Source organism: Anolis sagrei, chromosome 2 (genome assembly GCF_037176765.1).
Source record: "Anolis sagrei isolate rAnoSag1 chromosome 2, rAnoSag1.mat, whole genome shotgun sequence".
Classification (NCBI taxonomy): domain Eukaryota; kingdom Metazoa; phylum Chordata; class Lepidosauria; order Squamata; family Dactyloidae; genus Anolis; species Anolis sagrei.
In genome coordinates, this window is record NC_090022.1 from 195,391,086 (window position 1) to 195,413,046 (window position 21,961).

General features: G+C 38.9%; 1 protein-coding gene across 1 annotated transcript in view; it reads left to right on the plus strand.

The window, feature by feature from the left end:
- Positions 1–508: 508 nt before the first annotated feature.
- Positions 509–21,961, plus strand: part of POLR2B (RNA polymerase II subunit B) — a 29,741-nt gene continuing 8,288 nt past the window's right edge. The window contains exons 1-17 of the mRNA XM_060762687.2: positions 509–653; positions 3,728–3,800; positions 4,181–4,331; positions 5,432–5,544; positions 6,091–6,310; positions 7,404–7,562; positions 9,930–10,094; positions 10,478–10,674; positions 11,014–11,133; positions 12,912–13,098; positions 14,287–14,430; positions 16,014–16,153; positions 16,242–16,353; positions 16,525–16,679; positions 19,474–19,672; positions 19,828–19,996; positions 21,074–21,170. Coding sequence (XP_060618670.1) covers positions 635–653; positions 3,728–3,800; positions 4,181–4,331; positions 5,432–5,544; positions 6,091–6,310; positions 7,404–7,562; positions 9,930–10,094; positions 10,478–10,674; positions 11,014–11,133; positions 12,912–13,098; positions 14,287–14,430; positions 16,014–16,153; positions 16,242–16,353; positions 16,525–16,679; positions 19,474–19,672; positions 19,828–19,996; positions 21,074–21,170 — 2,420 coding nt within the window. The 5' untranslated portion in view covers positions 509–634. The remainder of the gene's footprint in view (positions 654–3,727; positions 3,801–4,180; positions 4,332–5,431; positions 5,545–6,090; positions 6,311–7,403; positions 7,563–9,929; positions 10,095–10,477; positions 10,675–11,013; positions 11,134–12,911; positions 13,099–14,286; positions 14,431–16,013; positions 16,154–16,241; positions 16,354–16,524; positions 16,680–19,473; positions 19,673–19,827; positions 19,997–21,073; positions 21,171–21,961) is intronic.

Below are 21,961 nucleotides of genomic sequence, written 5' to 3' on the forward strand. Positions count from 1 at the left end.
CAGAGGAATTCCAGACAGGAAACAATCAGGGCCAGTTAACTCCTCCCAACAAAGGATTCCCCCCAGGTAGGAAGCAACCAGCCTTTGAAGCTGCAAGGCTATTCAATGCTAATTAAGCTGGCCATTTCACAGATATATAAACCCCACTTGTCATAGTACAGCACCCAAATAGTTTCGCCATGTGGGCTTTCTTTATGCAAAACCAGTGATTTTCAAGCCTAGCTTTTTCAGCTGTTTTGTACTTCAACTCCCAGCAGCCTCCAGCAGATTGTTCAACAGTGATAAATTTTGGGAAATGAAATTCAAAACATCTGGAAGACTAAGATGTGGAAAACACTGGATAGACTCCATTATTGTCTATAGCAGGCATGGACAAGCTTGTCTAGTCTATAGCTTTCTTTGGCATCACCCTGTCGTGCGCACAATCGAATTGCGCAGGCGCCAAGGCTCAAGCTCGTTCAAAGAAAGCGCGTGCGCGAAGGGCCTCCAAGGCTCTCTCTGGAGTGAACGGAAGTGACGTTTGTAAGCGGGACGGAAGTGCCTGGGAAATGCGACCATAAGCTGGTGCTTTCGCTCGAGCGACGTTCTCCGCCTGTGTTTTCTGCTCCTGAGAGTTTGACTTGCCGCCGCCAAGATGTACGACGCGGACGAAGGTGAGGCCCTGCAGAGGGAAGCCGGAGGGCGAGGGGAAGGCAGGGGAGGCTCTCCTGAGGCGCTACGTCTTCCTCGTTGGGGCGGCTGAAGGGTAGCGATACCCCTGGAAGGTGTCCCTGGTAGCAGCTCAGCAATGGCCACAGAACTCCTGCCCTCTAAAAGAAGGCAGGAATTGTTTCCTTAGGGTGAGATGACGCACGTAAGGTCCAAGAGGCCAAACATCCTAATTGTGACTCCTTCCTCCATTTCTCTCATACACCTTGTCCCTCTCTCTTTTCTACCTTTCTTTCCTTTTTCCGATCCTTTTCCTCTTTCACTTCCCCCACTTCTCTTTCATTCTCTCTTTCCTTTCTCTTCCTTCTTTTCCTTTAATCCTTTCCTTTCCTCCACTCCTCCACTTCTCTCTCTCTCAGTCTTACCTTTCTCTTCTTTTATCCTTTCCTTCCTTTGTCCTTCTTTCTTTTCACTTCCCTTCTTTCTCCCCCCATATATTTCCCCCCACATTCCATTGTCTTCTTTCCTTTCTTTTTCTTCTTTATCTGTTTCCTTCCTCCCGCCGTTCCCCTCATACACATGTCACCTAGGCCCTTCCACACAGCCATATAACCCAGAATCTCAAGGCAGATGACCATATTTGCTTTGAACTGGATTATCTGAGTCCACACTGCCATATAATACAGCCCAGTGTGGATTTTATACAGCTGTGTGGAAGGGGTCCTAGTAGCAGCATCATTCCTTTTCTTTCCCAGTCACATCACAGAGGTCACTTCAACTCACCAATGGCCAATCCATTTTGATCATTTTCTTTCTCTCAGCTTTAGTCCCAAAAGGCTCAAACCCCTCAATTATTTGTGGTGCCAAGCAACCAACGTACATATATACTGATAAATAGATAGATAAATAGATATAGGGCTCTTCCAGACAGCTTTATAACCCAGAATATCAAAGCAGATAATACACAATATCTGCTTTGAACTGGATTATCTGAGTTTGCACTGCCATATAATACAGTTCAATGTGGATTTTATACAGCCTGTGTGGAAGGGGCTATAGATATTCTGAGTGGCCTTAGCCAAATTACTCATTCCTTCCCTCCCCCCACCCCCAATCTGCAACAGAAGAAAGGTCTGCAATACAATGCTTGCAAAACATTTTTCAAGCATATTTATTTTTCATTGGTGTTTACTTTATTGATTTAGGTTATTTGGGTTATTGCTATATATTTGATGTTTTTGTTTGCATTGTCACTACCTTGTAAGCCACCCTGAGTCCTTCTAGGAAGATGGGGCAGGATACAAATAAAGTTTTTTTCTTTTTATTATTATTTAAAACCTTGGAAAACTCTGAACACCTTTAAGGATTATATCAGCTACGTGTTAATGGTGGCATAGCCTGGCCAAGTTGAAGTTTCTAATTACTGAAGCAAGGCAAGATTCGCACCATAATTTATGGTTTTAATTAATCGCTTAAAGTAATTATGTTTCTTTATCCAGGTGGAGGGAGGATTGGGAAGGGAGGATACTTCATTTTAGTGGGGGGGGGAGTTGAAGGAGGAAAACCACTTCCCCCATTTTCACTGGTTATTCCCCCTCCCCACTTCCCTTATCATAGACAAGGGTTGTTTCCATGACAGAGACATGAGTGGGGAGAATAACAGGAAAACAGGGGAAAATGGTTTTGCTCCTTCAACCCACCTTCCACCCCAATAAAATGAAGTATCTTTCTCTAGCAGTCCCTAGTGGCCTCCACCCAGATAATGGAACAGTACCAAGTAAAGTTCACAGCATGGCATGTAATAAAGTAAATTAAAAGCAATGGAGGAAGCACCCTGAAAGCCTTTTCTGGTTACAGTACATTTACAATTCGGATCTCCACTCAGTGGCAACAGTGACCTTTGAGGAAGGGCTCATTCACTGGAAGTGGTGAAAAGGTGTTTGCTTGATGCTTTACAATTTAATAAAATGGTCAACCAGACTTGTCAAAGGGCCAAGTGCTTCTAAACTGCCTGGTGTCATGGGAAGGACAAGTTTAAGGAATTCACCAGCTGCTCTGTACACAATTCAAGGACACCTCTTAGACAGGGTATTCCACACATGAGACTCAGCCTGGATAAGCAGAGCAATTGAGCAACATCTCTCCTCTAACAAATGTTTCATCTTTCCATAGTGGGAACAGCTTGCTCTCACCATATCAGTTGGGCAGCAAATCACTCCCAGTTTCAATTTAAACTTTCTAGGAAGTGTCCAAGGTGCTGAACCCAGTCCTGCAGAATAAGGACTGGGGATGGAACCTTTAACATTTATATTAACATGATAATCCAGTGTAAACTATGAGTACCCTGCACTGCATGGAGTTGTGGCCACCTTTTCAACCAGTACACAGTACAGCTGAAGTAGGGAGTTTGATTTTCTTGCAAGTTGTTGATCTGCTTTAGACAGTGATGTCTTATAGAGCAATTATGAGCATTTTCAGTTGTAACCAACTTTCCTTACTTTACTGTGATATACTCATAAAAATGCCTAGTGCTGTATTCTTAATTCTTGGAAAAGTATTATAATTAGATATATGAAATGCCTTGATATAAATATGAATTCAGATCATGTTTTAGTAGTTTGCACAGAGGGAATCGAATCTCTATTCTTTGTAAGATTCTTGAATAGTAGACCTGGGCAAGGCCTCTGCTTTATTTAGTTTCAGAAGCATTGCATAAGTAAACAAGTTTAAACTGATAAAATAAAGGGATCATAAGCAGCTAAATAGTTTTAGACTCCCAGAAATCCCAGCCAGTTTACTAGCTGTTAGGATTTCTGGGAATTGAAGGCCAAAACATCTGGGGACCCACAGGTTGAGAACCACTGCTTTAGACCAAAAACAGGCAACAGCGACTGCATTGTCTTTAGCTTTAAAACAGTTCTTCCCGTGAAGGCCTCTGCTGAGATCAAAGGAAATAATGTTTGCAATTTTAGAAATAAAAGTGAAATATATTATCCCCATGTATTTTGTGAAAATATTTGCATCGAAAGGTTTTAAAAAAACGACTATGGAAGTGTTGGACTTTGCCTTTTCTTGGCAGATATGCAATATGATGAAGATGATGATGAAATCACCCCAGATTTGTGGCAAGAAGCATGCTGGATTGTCATCAGGTAAGTGTTCATATAAAGAATATGAAAGAATTCAGATTCACTCTAAAATAAACCCTTTTTAAACTTTGTTGAATTCCATTGAATTGAAGAACCTACCCATAATGTCTTCCACAGAAAACAATACATCATGCAACTTGAACATACTAGTATGTTTCAAGTCTAATACTGGAGGAAATTATTCTTCTGAAGTTAGGGATGTTACAATATTCACATGAATCAAAAAATGAAACGATGTATTTCTGCTTTGGAACTCTTGTGTAGTTCACTAACATTTTTATATTAATCAAGGAGGTCTAGGGAGGATATTTGAAGAAGCTATTTTGGAATGCGCTGTTATTCTGCAGTAGTAATTCTCATTGATTTTAACTTGTTTTGCAAAGCTCTTACTTTGATGAAAAGGGCCTGGTCCGTCAGCAGCTTGATTCATTTGATGAGTTCATTCAGATGTCTGTGCAGAGAATTGTCGAAGATGCCCCACCCATTGATCTGCAAGCAGAAGCTCAACATGCTACAGGCGAAGTAGAAGAGCCAGTAAGTTTTGATATGATGATGAAACAAATCCAAAATGTTGGTATTTTGTTTAAAGCAGTTTAGGAAAGGTATTTCATAAATGGGATGCCCTGCAGAAAAGGCTATTTTTTTTTTCAAGAGATGGGCTGGTAGAAGAAGCAGTGTTTCTTTGGGTATTTTCGTTCCAAGCCATTTGGAGCATTTAATACCAGTGCACTGTAGCTAATAGGTAACAAGTTCAGAGCTCTTAGAAATCCTACATTGTTGTACCCATTAGGAGACAAATTCTGCAGGCCACCTTTTAGGCATGTTTCTCATAAAATCAGCCTGGCCAACTAAAGTAGAGTTTGCTTCCCTTTTGTTACTAGTGGCAAGACTAGATCCAAATGCTTCCCAAAATATTTGCATCTGCTTCTTCAAGGAAAGTACAGTCCTGTTTTGAAGGATCTGTACACCAAACTCCCATTTGTTGCCTCTCATCAAAGCTATTAACTTAGTCTAGATACCAGCAATGAAAAATGACATGTGAAACAATAAGACAATCCTTAAGAAACTAATCATTTTACAACTTATGTTCCATGAAGCATAAGCATTTTCCCCATACACTTATCAGAAATGTGCCTATCCATCTCTCTGGTGTCTCTGATTTCATTCAAAATTGTCTGAACATGATGAACTACATATTTTTCATATGAAGACCAGTTTTTTTAAAAAAAAACAAAGTTGCTATTTTGAACTATGTACTTTCTGTCATTAGGCTGATGAAGAAGATGGTGAAGTGGAGACAGGGGAACAGTACCAAATCAGGCCTAAACTGCATAGTGTTGGAGGGGCCATGCGCCAATTCTGCTTGATCCTAGTGAATCATCAGCATGCTCTGCTGATGCAGATGTGCCAGGAGGAGTACAGCCTGGCTGAAAATACCCTATGCTGCCCTCCTTGGCACTCCTACCTACACCTACACTTGCTCCCACCCAGCTTGTCATTTATACATTCCTATATTTTCAGAACACTTAATCTAACTAATAATATAGAACTAGAATGAAACATATTTTATAAGCTGCTACTTGTCATGTTCTGTAAAATGTCTAATCAAATCCATGTGTTTGGGACATTTTCAGCCTCGCTATCTTTTGAAATTTGAGCAAATTTATCTATCCAAGCCTACACATTGGGAAAGAGATGGTGCCCCTTCACCTATGATGCCAAATGAAGCGAGACTGAGAAACCTCACGTAAGAAACTACAGCTTTTATAACTAGTGATGGTATACAGTATATTCCTGTTTCCACTATCCCATGCCCAACCCTTTTATAATTTGCCATGTCTATTTGTAACCCTGGCCATTGGTTTTGTTGAACCTCTACTGATGGAACTGTAATGAAATGGGTTTAAAATATTTTTTTATCTTTGGTGTGCTTTAGCAGATTTTTTTTTTGGTATTTTACGATGCTTTCAGTTGTTATTTTGTCTGTTAAGTTTAATTAGATTGTGTTATAGTGTCAAAGGTGTTTCTCTTGATGTAATTGTGTGTATGGTTTCTTTCCGGCACTGAATGTTTGCCTTACATGTTGGAAACCATCCTGAGTCCCTTTGGGGAGAGAAGATGGTATACAAATAAATTATTATTATTATTATTATTATTGGGTGATGCCTCACTTGTTATTGTTGTCAGAAGTACAGTATAGTAGTACAAAAGATGTAAGCTTGAATTGGTATTATTTAAATTACTTGGGAAATCACTTATATCATTACAAGTCTATTCAACTTCTCTTTCAAAGGTACTCTGCTCCATTGTATGTGGACATAACTAAGACAGTTGTTAAAGAAGGAGAGGATCAGTTACAGACGCAACATCAAAAAACATTTATAGGAAAGATCCCTATCATGCTGCGATCCACATATTGCCTGCTAAATGGCTTGACTGACCGTGATCTTTGTCAACTGAATGAGTGCCCTCTTGATCCTGGTGGCTATTTTATTATTAATGGATCAGAAAAGGTAAGGAGTAGGAATTCTGAAAAAGAAATAGTCTATATAGAATGTTGAATATTTTGCCACATGGTGGCTTCAGTCAGCTTAGCAGTCATGTGTTTACTTTTAAGGCTGTGTCATCTTCTTAAATATAAGAATGAAGTCCCACTGTTCCACTTACCATATATACTTGAGTATAAGCCAAGTTTTCCAGCTCCTTTTTAGGCTGAAAAAGTCATTAATATTATTACATTTATAGTATTTTACTCTATTATTATTATTTTCATTACATTTATATTATTTTACTCTATTATTATAGGAAGGATACATAAGCACATTTACATTGAAGAAGGTTAGAATAATGGTTTAATCAGAGTTGGACAGTCTTATCTTAAATTATAGTTTTATGTAAATATTCAAAAACATTTAACCTACGGATGCCCCAATTAATGTAATTTTATTGGTATCTATTTTTATTTTGAAATTTACCAGTAGCTGCTGTGTTTCCCACCCTTGGCTTATACTCGAGTCAATACATTTTCTTAGTTTTTTGTGGTAAAATGAGATGCCTTGGCTTATATTCGGGTTGGCTTATACTCAAGTATATAAAGTAGTTATCACCACTCAGTGCCCTAGAATGCTGAGCATATTAAGAGAACATGAGTTGGGTCTTTCAATTACATTTCCTACTTAGAACAAACAAAGGAAGGAGTTTAAGCTGAAAGACAGTGATTTTGTTTAAGACACTAAGTGATCTCTATGTTTCCTGAAAGGGCGTTTGGATTGTAACATTAAAAAAAACCCCTGAGCCAAGATATTCCCTATATTCTGTTCAAAACTCTTTATTCTAGTTTCTGGTTCAGATGATAGCATCTCCACTATATATTGGAATGGGATGGCAAATGCCCTGTTGTTGTTGTTGCTGTTGTTGAACTGCAATTTCCAGCAATCTTAGGCAACATAGTCAGGGTGAGGTATGCTGGCAGTCACAGTCTAGCAGCTTTGGGTGAGCTGCCTGATTTTCATCCCTGCTTCCGGAGCCAAGATCCTAAAAGTGTCTAACGTTATGACCATTAACTTGACAATAGTTACTTTAGCTTTGTTTGCATTCTCTGAACAGGTTCTGATTGCTCAGGAGAAAATGGCTACCAACACAGTATATGTGTTTGCAAAGAAGGATTCTAAATATGCGTATACAGGAGAATGCCGTTCCTGCCTGGAGAATTCTTCTCGACCCACAAGTACGATATGGGTTAGCATGTTGGCTCGAGGTGGGCAGGTAAGAATTTTAAATAAAACATCTGTTAATGGAAATGCATGTGGGATAAGGAGGGTGTTCAGTTCTAAACAGATAACCCATGAAAAAGATTAGCAAATATTCTAAACTTCAGGTGTGTGATTTTAAATGTTTGTATTTTTATGAAACTGCTTGAGTCGGTAAAGGAGTGTCGGTTACAATGATCCTAAATTGAAATATTTTAAAATACTCATTCCTTTCCATGTTGTACAAGCTTTAAAATTGGCTTGAGTTGAGCTACTGAAAAATAATTTGGCAGATTTCTTCATTCTTGGGGGGTGGGGGGGGGGTGAGAACGACTTTGTAAAACATAAACAATATGCGGATTATCATGTTTCCCACCCTTGCCTTAAGTTATGCTGCATTCTTAAGACTTCAAGTTTGTTTGTTTTTATTTTACTTGTATCCTGCCTTTTCACTTAAGTTCGGATGCATGACACTAAAATTTCTAATAAGTATAAATTATAAATGTAAATTATACTTTTAAATAGTTGATAAAACACTTTAAAATATGTTAGTACACTAAAGAGTTCAGGCATCTATTTAGACATGGTCTTCTTTGGTGCAAAAGTGTTTGTTTGCTTGCAGAAGGACAATAGGCAAAGAGTTATTTTGATTACCCTGCAGAATGATCTAGATTAGGCTAGAGGCTTCTAATCTAGGAGCTTCTAGCCTTCAAATTGTGAGTTTGACTAATGTCTATACCAGTCTTTGGCTCTCCAGGAGTTTTGGGCTTCAACTCCCACAATTCCTAACAGCTGGTAAGCTGGCTAGGATTTCTGGGGTTGAAGTCCAAAACACCCAAAGAGCCTAATTTTGCCCATGCCTGATCTACACTGACCACTGTCTAGCTAGATCAGCTCTGTGGCAGCTAAATACCACCATGTGGCCGATGCAGGTCTCCCCAGAGCAAGGCTGGCTTAATATGGAGCTTATTGTAAGTTAGGCTAAGCCCCAGGATTTAGGTTTTTCCACCAACTTAAGGGCAGTGAAGACAGTTGGGTGGTTCTTAAGCGGACCTGGACACAATTGTCTTCAGTGATGTCCTGCAGCCTGGGAACATCAGATGGCAATTTATTGTCGTCTCGTGTGTCTCCCCCCCCCCCCCCCCCCGCCCTCTTTGCAATGTCCCCAGCCACAACATACCATCTGCCTGCTTTCTGGTATTCTGGTTGACATCAGGCAGAGTGCTGTTGTGCCAAGAATGATGGAAAGAAGGGGGTACTTTCCTTTCCTCCAGCTCCCTTAGAGCAGCTGCACTCTGGTTGATGTGAGTTGGAGCATTGATGGCAAGACGAGGCTGGGGGTGGAATGACAAGGGCCTGCCGTCCTGTATCCCCAGGCTGCAGGATAGCAATGGTACAGGGAGCGGGGAGAAGGGAGGTGTACACTCATAGTGTGGATGCCCAATGGTGCCAAACCATGTTTTGTACAACCGAGCAAGATGGACTCTCCCCTACTTCTGAGGAAGTTGAGGGAGTCCCTGTCAAGACTCCATGTGGGTCCAATTCAGGATCTGCGATACTGAATCAGCCCCGCATTCTGATTCAGCCTAGAAGGGCCTAGAGCAGTGGTTCTCAATCTGTGGGTCCACAGGTGCTTTGGCCAACAACTCCCAGAAATCCCAGCCAGTTTACCAGCTGTTAGGATTTCTCGGAGTTGAAGGCCCAAACATCTGAGGAACCACAGGTTGAGAACCATTGGCCTAGAGTTATAACAGAAAAAGATAGGGAAGTTCAAACTGCATCAAAGTTAGGGGACATTGCTCAGGTGTTCATTTGGGTTTAAGTATTTTGATTGAATAGTATTTTAACTGATGAGATTCCCAAATAAAACATGGTGGGCATTATCAGGCCACTTATCAAAGATATGCTGAATTTCATCACATGCATTGATAATTGTTTACAGAATGCTTTATATGTGGAACCAAACTTCTGAAAAAAGGCTTTGTAAAAAATTTTTTGCACATTCTGTGAGATTTAGCCTGCTTAATTCTATGGTGTTATTTTTAAAATGTACTTTTTAAAGTTTCTTAATTTCAAAAGAAAATTTTTACACAGTGCAAGGAGGTGATGTTAAAGAAAGTTGCTCAACTAGTCCACTGTTTCTTTGGTTTCATACTTGCCATTTTCTCATTGTTCTGAATGATTAATTGGAAGAGATATCGATGCAGTGTAATTTAGTAACATGTAATTACTTGTCCTGATGTATGTCAAAGTGGGGAAGATAACATGTTATAGTGTATGGGGTTTCATATTTGCTTGACTTAACAATATATTTGATATTAATACATTAATTTATGGGGTTTGAATGCAAATGTGCTGACCATGTGTCTGTTGTTATCCTTAGGGTGCAAAGAAGAGTGCCATAGGACAGCGCATTGTAGCAACGTTGCCATACATCAAACAGGAAGTCCCCATCATTATTGTCTTTCGTGCCTTAGGGTTTGTCTCTGACAGAGACATCTTGGAGCATATAATTTATGACTTTGAAGATCCTGAGATGATGGAAATGGTAATGTTTATTGATTTTATCTATTTATTACTATTTGTTTACTGTATTAATATCTCACCCTTTTTACCCCAAAGGGGACTCGGAGTGGTTCACAAAAAAGGCACAATTCGATGCCGCATATACAAAGAATACAACAAAACATATACATTAAAACCAAAAAGTTAAAACATCTCAATCTTATCTACCGATTTTTGACACAGAGTAGTGTGTGTTTCAGAAATATAATTCTCTAATCTTATGAAAGCTAAAGTACAAAGTTGATTGTATATAATTTAAATTTTATGGACCACTTTTATGAACATACATTTGTTGTACTTAACTGCTAAAGATTTCAGGAAGCTTCTCAGGTTGATAACACCACTTTTTCTTTCCATGTGTGTCAGGTTAAACCTTCTTTAGATGAGGCATTCGTCATCCAGGAACAGAATGTTGCCCTGAATTTCATTGGTTCAAGAGGTGCAAAGCCTGGTGTCACCAAAGAGAAAAGGATCAAGTATGCAAAAGAAGTTTTGCAGAAAGAGATGCTTCCACATGTTGGTGTCAGTGACTTTTGTGAAACCAAAAAGGCTTATTTTCTTGGGTATGTCAAAATAAGCAATATTGCCACACATGGAAACTGTTTCTTTTACAAGCATAACACAAGCCACACAATTTATCCATAGAATGCATTGCTTGATTTTTTTTAAAAAAAGAAATACTGCTCTAAATGATGTAATGTAAAACAAAATATATTTACAGTTTCATTGCTTATGTTTTAGAAGGGTATGCAGCCAAAGCTAATTTGATAGCCAAAGCAACTGAATGCTTTATTCCAGACATGCAAGATGTCTTCCCACTTTTTTCTACATCTTTGGAGTGGCGGAAATTTATAAAAGACTTCTCTCGACTACCTTAAAGCTTTAATCTTTCTCTCTTTCAGGTACATGGTTCATAGGTTATTGCTGGCAGCCTTGGGGAGAAGGGAGCTGGATGACAGAGATCACTACGGCAACAAACGGCTGGATCTTGCAGGGCCATTGCTTGCTTTCTTGTTCAGAGGGTGAGTGTAGGAAGTGTTGTTGTTTCCTAATCTTGGCCAGTACTGGCTTGGATCCTGGGATACGGAAAAGGTTGAGAGGAAGGTATATTTCCTAAACCTTTCATTGGACAGCTCCCTTTCAGATGGACTGAATTCAGAATTCAGAGCAATCTGCGACTTTGGCCAAGGCCTCATTAAGCAGCTTTTAATCACATTCATTTGTAGTTCGGCTGCCATAAAACTATGCATAGTGAAAGTGTTTCCCATGGACCACGTGTGACCCAAAAGGTCTTTATTGCGGCTCTTATCCAACCAGTTTATTTTTACAATATCGAGTGGAAATTGTTCCAGATTTGCCCCAAATATGACATCTTGCCAATTCTCCCAAACCATAAACACTGCATGGGAAGCCCAAGAAAGTTGGAAATGGTTTCCAGTTGTATCTAGATTGCATTTTCATCCAAAAATATGATTCAGCCTACAATTGTAGAGAGGGAGAGTAAAATTTGGCATTGATCCCTGGTATATAGAATTCAAATGACAGAAAGTATTTTCCCACTGTCCTCTGAGTCTCCGTTCTGGGTGAGAGACAGAGAGTGTAAATAAAATTGATAACTGCAATATTAGACACAAGATACAATAATACTAAAACTGGAGTCATCTACTCCAGTAGTTCAGGACAAATTAAGTTCAGGGCAAATTAAATAAAATTATTATTCTCACACATTATCTAAAGCAAGGCGATGTTTTCCCCCAGCATGTAATGGCCACTTATATTTTAAAAAGAATTAGACAAATTAATGAACAATAATTTTGCAATAACTATTAGTCATGGTGATCATGTTACTCGCAATAACTGTGTTGTGCTGATGCTTATGGCATAAGAAGTTTTGATGTGCTTTATCTGTTTTAATGTTTTTAAGTGGATTGTGCAAAATACTAGCAGTTTGAAAACATGCAAATGTAGTAGATCAATAGGTACCATTTCTGCGGGACGGTAACGGCGCTCCATTCAGTCATTCTGTCCACATGACCTAGGAGGCATCTGTGGACAACACTGGCTTTTCAGCTTAGAAATAGAGATGAGCACTACTCCCCAGAGTTGAACATGACTAGACTTCATGTCAAGGGGAAAGCTTTACCTTAACTATATTGTTTTTATTTATTTATTTACAGTATTTATATTTCTCCCTTCTCACCCCGAAGGGGACTCAGGGCAAATGTTCAGTGCTGTTTTTTTGACATACAAGACATACAGACAGATAGAGGCCATTCAGCAGTTCTTCCACTGGATCCTGGAGGTTGCTTGATTCAGCCACAGGGGGAGCTGTCGCTTCGTCCACTATGATGCCAAGCCTTTTTGATCGTAGTATTTCATCCTTTCTCTCTGGCATTTTTATGGTGTCATAAATTAGCCTCCCCGCTTTAAGCGGTCCCTAATTTCTCTACTCACATCTGTTTTTGAACTGCTTAGGTCGACAGTGAGGTGGGCAATTTTTTAACAGCTATTTTTTAAACAGCTATTAACAGTCAGGTGCTCAACCTTGACTTGCCACCTTTCGGTTGGCAGTGATTTATTGTACCTGATTAACCAGTTGTGCTATCAGCCCGGCCCGTTTATGTGTAGTGTAAGATGCCTTGGGTACTATATGGGAAATGCAGGATTTAACTAACTGACTTAATATTAAGTCCAGTGTCAGGCTTTATGCTTCTCATTTCTAAGGAATGTCAATGGGTGCTTATTGTTGCATTCATGTGTAATGCATGTTAGTAATGCATTTTTCTGATTTCTTAAACAGAATGTTTAAGAACTTGCTGAAAGAAGTTAGAATATATGCACAGAAGTTTATTGACAGAGGGAAAGATTTTAACTTGGAGCTAGCAATTAAAACCAGGATTATATCAGATGGGCTGAAATACTCCTTGGCTACAGGGAACTGGGGAGACCAGAAGAAAGCTCATCAGGCCAGAGCTGGAGTATCTCAAGTAAGCTTTCTTCCAGTCTATTTTTATTTGAAAAGATAATGTTTCTGTTGTTTCACTGGAATTTTGTTAAGTGACACACAACCATTAGGTTTGTTGGCTGAAATCATTGCGTGAAAATGTATTTTATATGCCTACCAGATTCTGCTTGCCTTTCTGCAAGATAAATAACCCATTCTGTTCTCAAAAGTCTTGTAAGTCCTTCCTCTGCGTGAATTGCTGCCTCAGTCACCTCTTTCCCTTCTCCATCCATCTTTTACTTTGTTCTGTTTACTTGAACTTCTCTTCTAATGATCTTAGCATTTCTGCTCTTAGATTCCTTTTCCCGTTGGTAGCATCACCATTCTTCTTATTCTTCACTATCCGTTTGAAATGGAACACCTATCCAAATATGCAGCTGAGTCCATATTTGCTATCAGATGGCTTTTGCTCATTCACTGCCTCTGAAGTGATTTCTATTCATCATCTATACTGTAGTTTTATGTTTTATATGATAAATGCTTCAAATTAATATGCAATCACTGCACAATTGTTAGGGAAAATTACCCAAAAATATAGCAGAGCATCCAACATACAAACAGTATATTAAAAGTTGAGCAATCAGTTCACAGCAAGCAGAGCGTGAAGTGCCGTTGGTTGTGGCTGTAATGAATTTAGAGCTTGGGCAGGCAAAGGTGCAGGGTCCAATCTTTAAAAAAAATCACAAAAGGTTTATTTACAATAATATGAACTAGCTACATTTCTTAACAGTTGTAGGACTGGGTCTGAGCTACTCTATAACCCATCTCTTCTAAGGTTTCAAGAGAGGGGAAAAACACTCAAGCACTACCTCTCTCCTGACACGCAGAGCAAGAGAGAGATATCAAAACACACAGCACATTCAAAGATGTTAAAAATGCTAGTCAGAAGTAAAGGCTTCTAGTGGAAAAGTATCCATTTTACACAACCAATCAGAATGAGAGCAGAAACAGAGGGGAGAAAAGAAATTAATACATTCCAACTGTCACACAGGAGACATGGGGAAAGGGAAACCCTCAGCCTATTCAAAGCTAACTAACTGTTCCTCATTGAGGACTTGAGACTTGGGCAGTGTTGGTTGAATGAAGACAGTTTTTTTTTACTTTGTCAAGATCTAGATTATGTGTCTTATGTTTACACCTAAACTTTTTCTTGGTTGCATTTCTTTTGAAGGTCTTGAACCGACTCACCTTTGCATCTACGCTTTCCCACTTGCGTCGTTTGAATTCCCCTATTGGCAGAGATGGTAAATTAGCAAAGCCCAGGCAATTGCACAACACATTGTGGGGAATGATCTGTCCTGCTGAAACTCCAGAGGTAATGAACAGATTAGATCAAAATAAGTGTAAAATGTGTGTATATGATTCTGTGTACCCATCCGTATATTTTTCTTTGCAGTGGCAGTTTTATTTTTAGGCTTTGTAATGAAACTTGATTATCTAAAAAAAATCTTGATTTTTTTTTAGATCAAACCCTCAGTTTTTTTGAAATTGAGGTTCTTCAATGTATTCATCAGTAACAGAAAAATATTAAAACCTTGCCTGCCATATTCGTCTTCTCTTACATTTCTAAATAGAATGCTGAGCAAGTTTTAGGATAAATCTCCCTTAAGCGGGGTGACAGTGAGGTCCAATAGGCAAGGCGCTTGCTTTCTGAGCAGAATACATAACTTCAAACTTACAAATAATAATAATAAAAACTTTACATCACAGAGTCCTAGACGCTTGGGAAGTGTTCAACTTGTGATTTTGTGATACGAAATCAAGCATATATATCTCGTTTGCCTTGACATACTGTGTTTTTATGTCAGTAAAATAAAAAAATCTTATATTCCTCCCTTTCTGCTCAGAAGGACTCAGGGCACATTCCAAACATAAAAGGCAAACATTTAATCCCTGAACATAACAGCAATACATCCATAGTAACAAAATTTGACAACCCAACATAAAAAAACAAATTATGCCTTGACAACTAAAATTAAATAAAAAAGCAGCCTGTTATATCAGATATAAGACAAAACATTGAACAGAAGTATCAATTTCCCATCTCCTTGGGGTCAAATAGGTTGCTCATTGCTCAAGATATCCATTGCGTATTGTGGAACTTCCATATACTGCCATTTTTTTCACTATGGTTAGTTGATACTTTTTTTTAAAACGTAAATTGAATTTGATAAATAAGGTACTGTTCTGCCCCCGCACTAGCTCTTTATTTGGAAGGTGTCTTTGATGCAGTGAACGGATTGTATGCTACGTATTTGGAGTAAAAACAACAATTTGTTAAATAACAGATCTCAAACTTCCTGTCCTCAAAGAGTTCTACTACCAGTCTTTGTGAGGGAAGTTAAAGTCCTTGAAACACAACTACAGTTCTGACTGGATGATACTTTAATGTGACTTCAGTTGGATCTCAGTCTGTTATATCTCCGATGTGGCTTTACTTTGTGTCTTTACTTTTATATAGCTTTAATGTAATGATATATAGTTTTGAAGTGACTGATTTGCGTAGTCTCAACAGGATGTTCTGTTTTGTAGTTCTTCCACCTTCCTTACTCTTCACCTTCCAATACCACATTGCCTGACTCTTCAAGGAGCCAGAAGGGTCTGGGCTGAGTCTCCGCCCCAGAGATGGGTCTTAAAGTAAAAGGGCGAGGGAAGTTTCAAACACAAGGAGGAAGAGGTTATCTAGACTAACCCCACAAACTATACATAAAATATTAATCTCCTCTAACTAAATAGGGGCTTAACAGGAGTAAACAATGAGAATCCTTGCAGAGGCACAACAGGTACAGATGAGAAAGTCTTGCTCTAAAAACCCTCTGATTTTAAATGATTATCATAATATTTATATCTTATGGATATGGAGATGATTGAATTACAAGAAATGGCGTCTTTTCCTAGGGTCATGCTGTAGGGCTTGTGAAGAATCTTGCTCTCATGGCCTATATTTCTGTGGGATCACAGCCATCCCCAATTCTGGAATTTTTAGAAGAATGGAGCATGGAAAACCTGGAAGAAATCTCTCCAGCAGCCATTGCAGAGTAAGTATGAAAGGCAGCTGGATCTCGGGAAGCTCCACGTAGCTCAGTTTACGGGCAGCCTTCTCATATAGCTTTTTCTTGTCTTTAGTGCTACAAAGATCTTTGTAAATGGATGTTGGGTTGGAATCCACAAAGACCCAGAACAGCTTATGAATACTCTAAGAAAATTGCGTCGTCAGATGGACATCATTGTGTCAGAGGTATATATTGGGTTGTTCTACAAGATGGAATGCACTACATAAAAAATTAATTAGTGTATAAACACTGCTTAATACAGGCATTGTTGATCAGATTGGTTTTGGTTTGTTTGAAATGAATGCATTTACAAATGAAAACGTGTATGTTAAATGCCTTTTGCTTTACTTATATAGGTGTCCATGATCAGGGATATCCGGGAGCGAGAAATTCGCATTTATACTGATGCTGGCAGGATTTGCCGCCCACTTCTGATTGTGGAAAAACAAAAGTTGCTTCTAAAGAAGAGGCATATTGACCAATTGAAGGAACGTGAATATAACAATTACAGGTAGGATGGTCCCGATGGCATTTTGCTTGCTTTTGAAGGGAAGTATACTCGTCTCTTTTATTTTCCATTAGCATTCATGGTCTCTTCATAGCAAGGGAAGCAGTCTGATGTAATAACTGGAAAAAGGTTTGGCGAATTGCATTACTGAATATGTGCATTACAGCACTACAAGTAAACAGGCAGGAATTTTAAAAATTATCCCATATCAGCCACCTAATATGTATGAAAACTTGAAAGGCTCTCATCCGGAATGTGAATTTTTGCTACTGTTGTTCAAGTAGAGTTTGACATATGGCAATCATATCAGGGTTTTCCGACAACTTTTTTTTCCAAAGGATCTGTCATTTCCTTCCTCTTAGTCTGAATCATTGTGATGTGCCCAAGGATTTCCATGAATGCATGTAGACTGCAACACTGATAACACTGTGTAACAAAATTTGAAAATGTTTCTGTTCCTGGCTTGAAAGTGTTAATCTTGTTTAGTTGTGTGGTATTTACATTAAAAGTAGTTGCTATATTCCAGAAACTTTGTTTTTGTAGTTGCCACAAACTATGTTGAGTTGTTTGAAACTCAGATTAGATATTCATTGAAAAACTGGCAAAATGTGCTGTAGGTTGTCAAAAGCCAAGTTTTTGCAGTTTAATAAACTTTTTCCATGTTTTTATGATAGAAGCAATTAGGAAATTACAATTGTAATCCAGGAACAAAAATCATGTTCCATTTTTGTGTGTGTAATATTCCAGTGCTCAAACCACTATAACATGCTGGCTCTCTAGTTTGATTTTAGGTGTGGCATACTTACTGTCCTTAACATTTCACTTCATGTGTAATCTTGCAAAAGAAATACCTTCTTAGGTTAGTCTGCAGCATAATCTCAGTATGACTTTTGTACATCAGTTTTTGCTGCTGTTTTGAAGTTCCTCCCTGTTACAGAAGAGAACTGCAATAAAGGCAGTGTGCTGACTTTGCATGTGTTGTTGGGCTGTTTTAACTGTTCTATTTGATCCTTATCCAAAATGACAACTGTGGGGCAACTAACCCGAGTTTCCTGCTTGAATAATCATCCTGTTACAAAACAGACTAATGGCACCATGCTGAACCAGACTTTGCTCCTGGCAGCAAAGATTTAATATTGCAGCCATCAATATCATTGTGTGCAAACTATGAACCTTTCTTGAACTTCTGGATACACTATTTTTTTGGCTGGATTTCAGAAGGAGTCTGCATTGCTTTGTCATAGTTCTCTAACAGCAGGGTTGGATTAATGCCTCAGTCTGCAAATACTCATTGTCAAGGAAGAGGGTACATGTATATGGCTGTTCTTCACTGCCTACGAAAAACTTACAGATTGAGTGTTCCCTATCTTAAAGTATAAACATGAAATTCATCACTTTGAGGGCGTGGTCTAGAGTCAAAAGTTCTCTCTTTGTGTCAATGTGGGAAGCAAGGAATTTGCAGCAAATTGCTGGTTTGGAGCTCCAAAACTGGTAGATGAAGATGATAATAATTTTATTTGTACCCCACTACTATCTACCTGAAGGGACTTAGGACAGCTCACAAAAGCACTTTGAAGTGCCACACATAAAACTATGATACATGAGCTTATTAAACAACAATATAAGTCTAAAAAAATGAACACACATAAAACCCCATCTGATAAAATTGTAAATTTCATAAAACACAGTAGAATCTGTGAATAAAACTGGCTATCTTCAATTAATAAACCAAAGTCCTGGAGTGAAAACAATAGCCGAGTTCTCAATCTGACCATAATTTACACAAGGTCGAATGCCTGTCTAAAAAGCTATATTTTTAAACTACCAGAAATAGAAGGAGATGAAGCCAATATTCATCTTAGTGATCTGTGAATCTAGAAGGGAATAGTGGTCACAAATAAGACAGAGACTCGGGTCACAATCTTAGTTTTTTTGTGAAATTTGCCCCAGCTTTCAAACTGTCTTTCCATTAATATAATAATTCAACTTGAAAGAATAGTGACAATTGGGAACTGTCTCCATTTATGGCAAGTTTTTTTTTTTTTTTTACTTCTCAGTTAACTCTGTCTAAATTCAACTAGAAAATTTAAGAGTAGATATACCAGTTGGCTAACATTTTTTTCCCTCTCCTTCATTTCAATGTTGGAAGTAGGACTCTTTCTTTTTTTGCTGGAGCGAGATAAAGGCCAAGACCAAAATGGTCACAAGTTGAAAAACAATTTATTAGTAATTGGAAGGCACCTCTAGACACCCCAAAGCTAAACTACTCTAAACTAAAAAGATTGTATAATCAGCCGTGTACATTCCAAGTACTTGGCTGTGAGCTGCATTCTATTAAAGTTACTCTACATCAGTGGTTCTCAACCTGTGGGTCCCCAGAAGTTTTGGCCTACAACTCCCAGAAACCCTAACCAGTTTATCAACTGTTACGATTTCTGGGAGTTGAATGCCAAAACATATGGGGACCTACAGGTTGAGAACCACTGCTCTAGAAGCTCTGAAATGGTTTGCAGTCATTAATCAAATACGAGAAAAGGATGGTATTAATAGATTCCGCCAGTAAGACAGCTCCCATCAGTGGCTATGGTGGGAAAGTTGAATTGTTTTTCCTTCCCTGAGTGCATTGATTGAGAGATCAGAACAGAAAGTGATGCTTCAGGGGCAAGGAAAAAGGGAAGTCCTAATGTTTGAGCAGAAATAGGGACTTTAGTAACATCAAGGCACTGCAAATTGCAAAAGTATAATGTCTAATATCAAATTATTGTTAGCCCTCTAATAATTGAGGTGTATTGCTTAGTTGGCAGGACTTGGTGGCCAGTGGTGTAGTGGAATACATTGACACACTAGAAGAGGAAACTGTTATGTTGGCCATGACTCCAGATGACCTGCAGGAGAAAGGGATTGCATACTGTTCAACTTACACACACTGTGAGATTCACCCGTCCATGATCCTAGGAGTCTGTGCCTCCATTATCCCATTTCCAGATCACAATCAGGTTTGTAAGACTTAGAAGTAAACTGTGGCAAAGTGTATATTTGGTTGCTGTGAGTTTTCTGGGCTGTATGTAATGTGTGTAATGTTTTATGTATGCTTAAATGTTAATAGATATGAAGAAGTTTTGCCACCTTACGATTTTTTTTACTGTTATAGTCTCCTAGGAATACCTACCAATCTGCTATGGGCAAACAGGCCATGGGTGTTTATATCACCAACTTTCATGTTCGAATGGATACACTTGCCCATGTGCTGTATTATCCTCAGAAGCCCCTTGTGACTACGCGTTCTATGGAATATCTGAGATTCAGAGAGTTGCCAGCAGGTAGGTTTGTGAGTTGCTACTTAACATAAACATAATCACCTGAAGCCTATTTGAGAACCATGTTTTTGACTCTTAAGTTTTATGCTCCTGGAGCTGAGGAGCTGTAAGCTTTATTATAATATTCCTTTGTAATTAATTTTTTTAATGGAACTTCTGATCTTAACTGGAGTAGCAAGCCAAGAGTATCAGTATGGTTGCTTTAATTTAAGATTAACTTAATAAGCTTGATCACATGTTTCTCAGGTTTTCACAGTGCAGTGGTTCTCAACTTGTAGGTCCCCAGATGTTTTGGCCTTCAACTCCCAGAAATCCTAACAACTGGTAAACTGCCTGTTATTTCTGGGAGTAGTAGGCCAAATACCAGAGACCCACAGGTTGAGAACCACTGGTTCAAGCTGTTTTCTAGTTAGTTGGAAAAGAAAGAAAGATTATTATCTATGTGGTGGATTATTAGGTTTGTGATGGATCATATAAGACGACAGTCATGGTTTCTCAGTCATTTGCTCTGAGTGACGACCAGAAAACCAGTGTTTGGAAAGTTCAGCAGATGGAAGAACATTAAGTGACAGTGTTGGGGGTGGAAGGAAACATGTTCAATTGCAAGCAGTTTTCTTCCCAGGTCCTTCACAGAGATACGTAAATTCTATTTAATGAGCACACTACCAAGTTTCTCCACCTGAGGGTGCTGCATGCATTTATGAGTTTTTAAAGTCTTGCAACCATTGTTTATTGTGGAAATCAGTACTTCAGTATGAGATTTTGTAGTTGGGTGCCTTCAGGTTTTTTATGACTCATAGTGACCCTAAGGCAAACTTATCACAGGATTTTCTTGGCAAAATTTGTTTGGGGGGGGGGGGGGAGTGCTTTTGCCTTTCTCTGAGGATGAGAGAGTGTGACTTCTCCAAGGTCCTCTAGGTATCCAACGCTTGAATCACTACACTGCACTGGTTCTGTTATTATATGTACTTTATACTGAGTAAGGTCTAAATAGATAAATGCCCCCCCCCCCCCAATAGAATTAGTGATAGTGTGTGTGAGAGAGTGTGAGACTGATGGGTATTTGTGAATCTCTTACAGGCATCAACTCTATTGTGGCCATAGCTTCATATACTGGATATAATCAAGAAGATTCTGTCATCATGAATCGTTCTGCTGTTGACAGAGGCTTTTTCAGGTCTGGCTGCACTAAAATCGAGTTTCCATATGTAATCCATGAGAGTGTATCTAAAATAACTTCATATGCTTGCTTGAATGATGTTTTGTAGTTCTACACAAAGATAATGTCATTCTGGTATGGTTCGGGCCCCAGCTATCTTTGCGATTGCATCTCTTTCTATGAACTGGCGCGAACTCTAAGATCCTCTGAGGAAGCTCTTCTTTTGTTCCAACCACCGTCACAAGCATGGTTGGTGGGGACGAGAGAGAGGGCCTTCTCGGTGGTGGCCCCCCATCTCTGGATCACCCTTCCAAGGGTACTAAGACAGGCTCTATCCCTCCTCTATTTTCATAAGAGCTTGAAGACCAGGTGGTTTCACCAACCTTTGAGAATGACTAGTATTAGCCCAGCCCTAGACATTGTAAGAATCCGGCCTTGCACCTTCCACCTATTATCCCTCTATGGAAATGAGCAGCTACAGGCCCATAATTACTATTGCTCATGGCCAGTTAGGGTACTTTACCCAATTCCCTGGCCCCCCATATCCTGATTTGTACTAGGCTCAGCCCGGCCCTTCTAAATTGCCTTGGCCCATTTTTTGAAATCTTGGCCCTAACAATAGGCACGAAGAACAGGGATTACTTTTAATAGATATGTGTGTTGTTTTGATAATTTTATGCTTATGTTGTTTACTCTGTTTTAGTGTTTTTTACTTGGAAACTTCCCTGAGTTGGGTAGATAGAGCGGTAGATAAATAAAGTATTATTATTATTATTATTATTATTATTATTATTATTATTGTAGGCCAT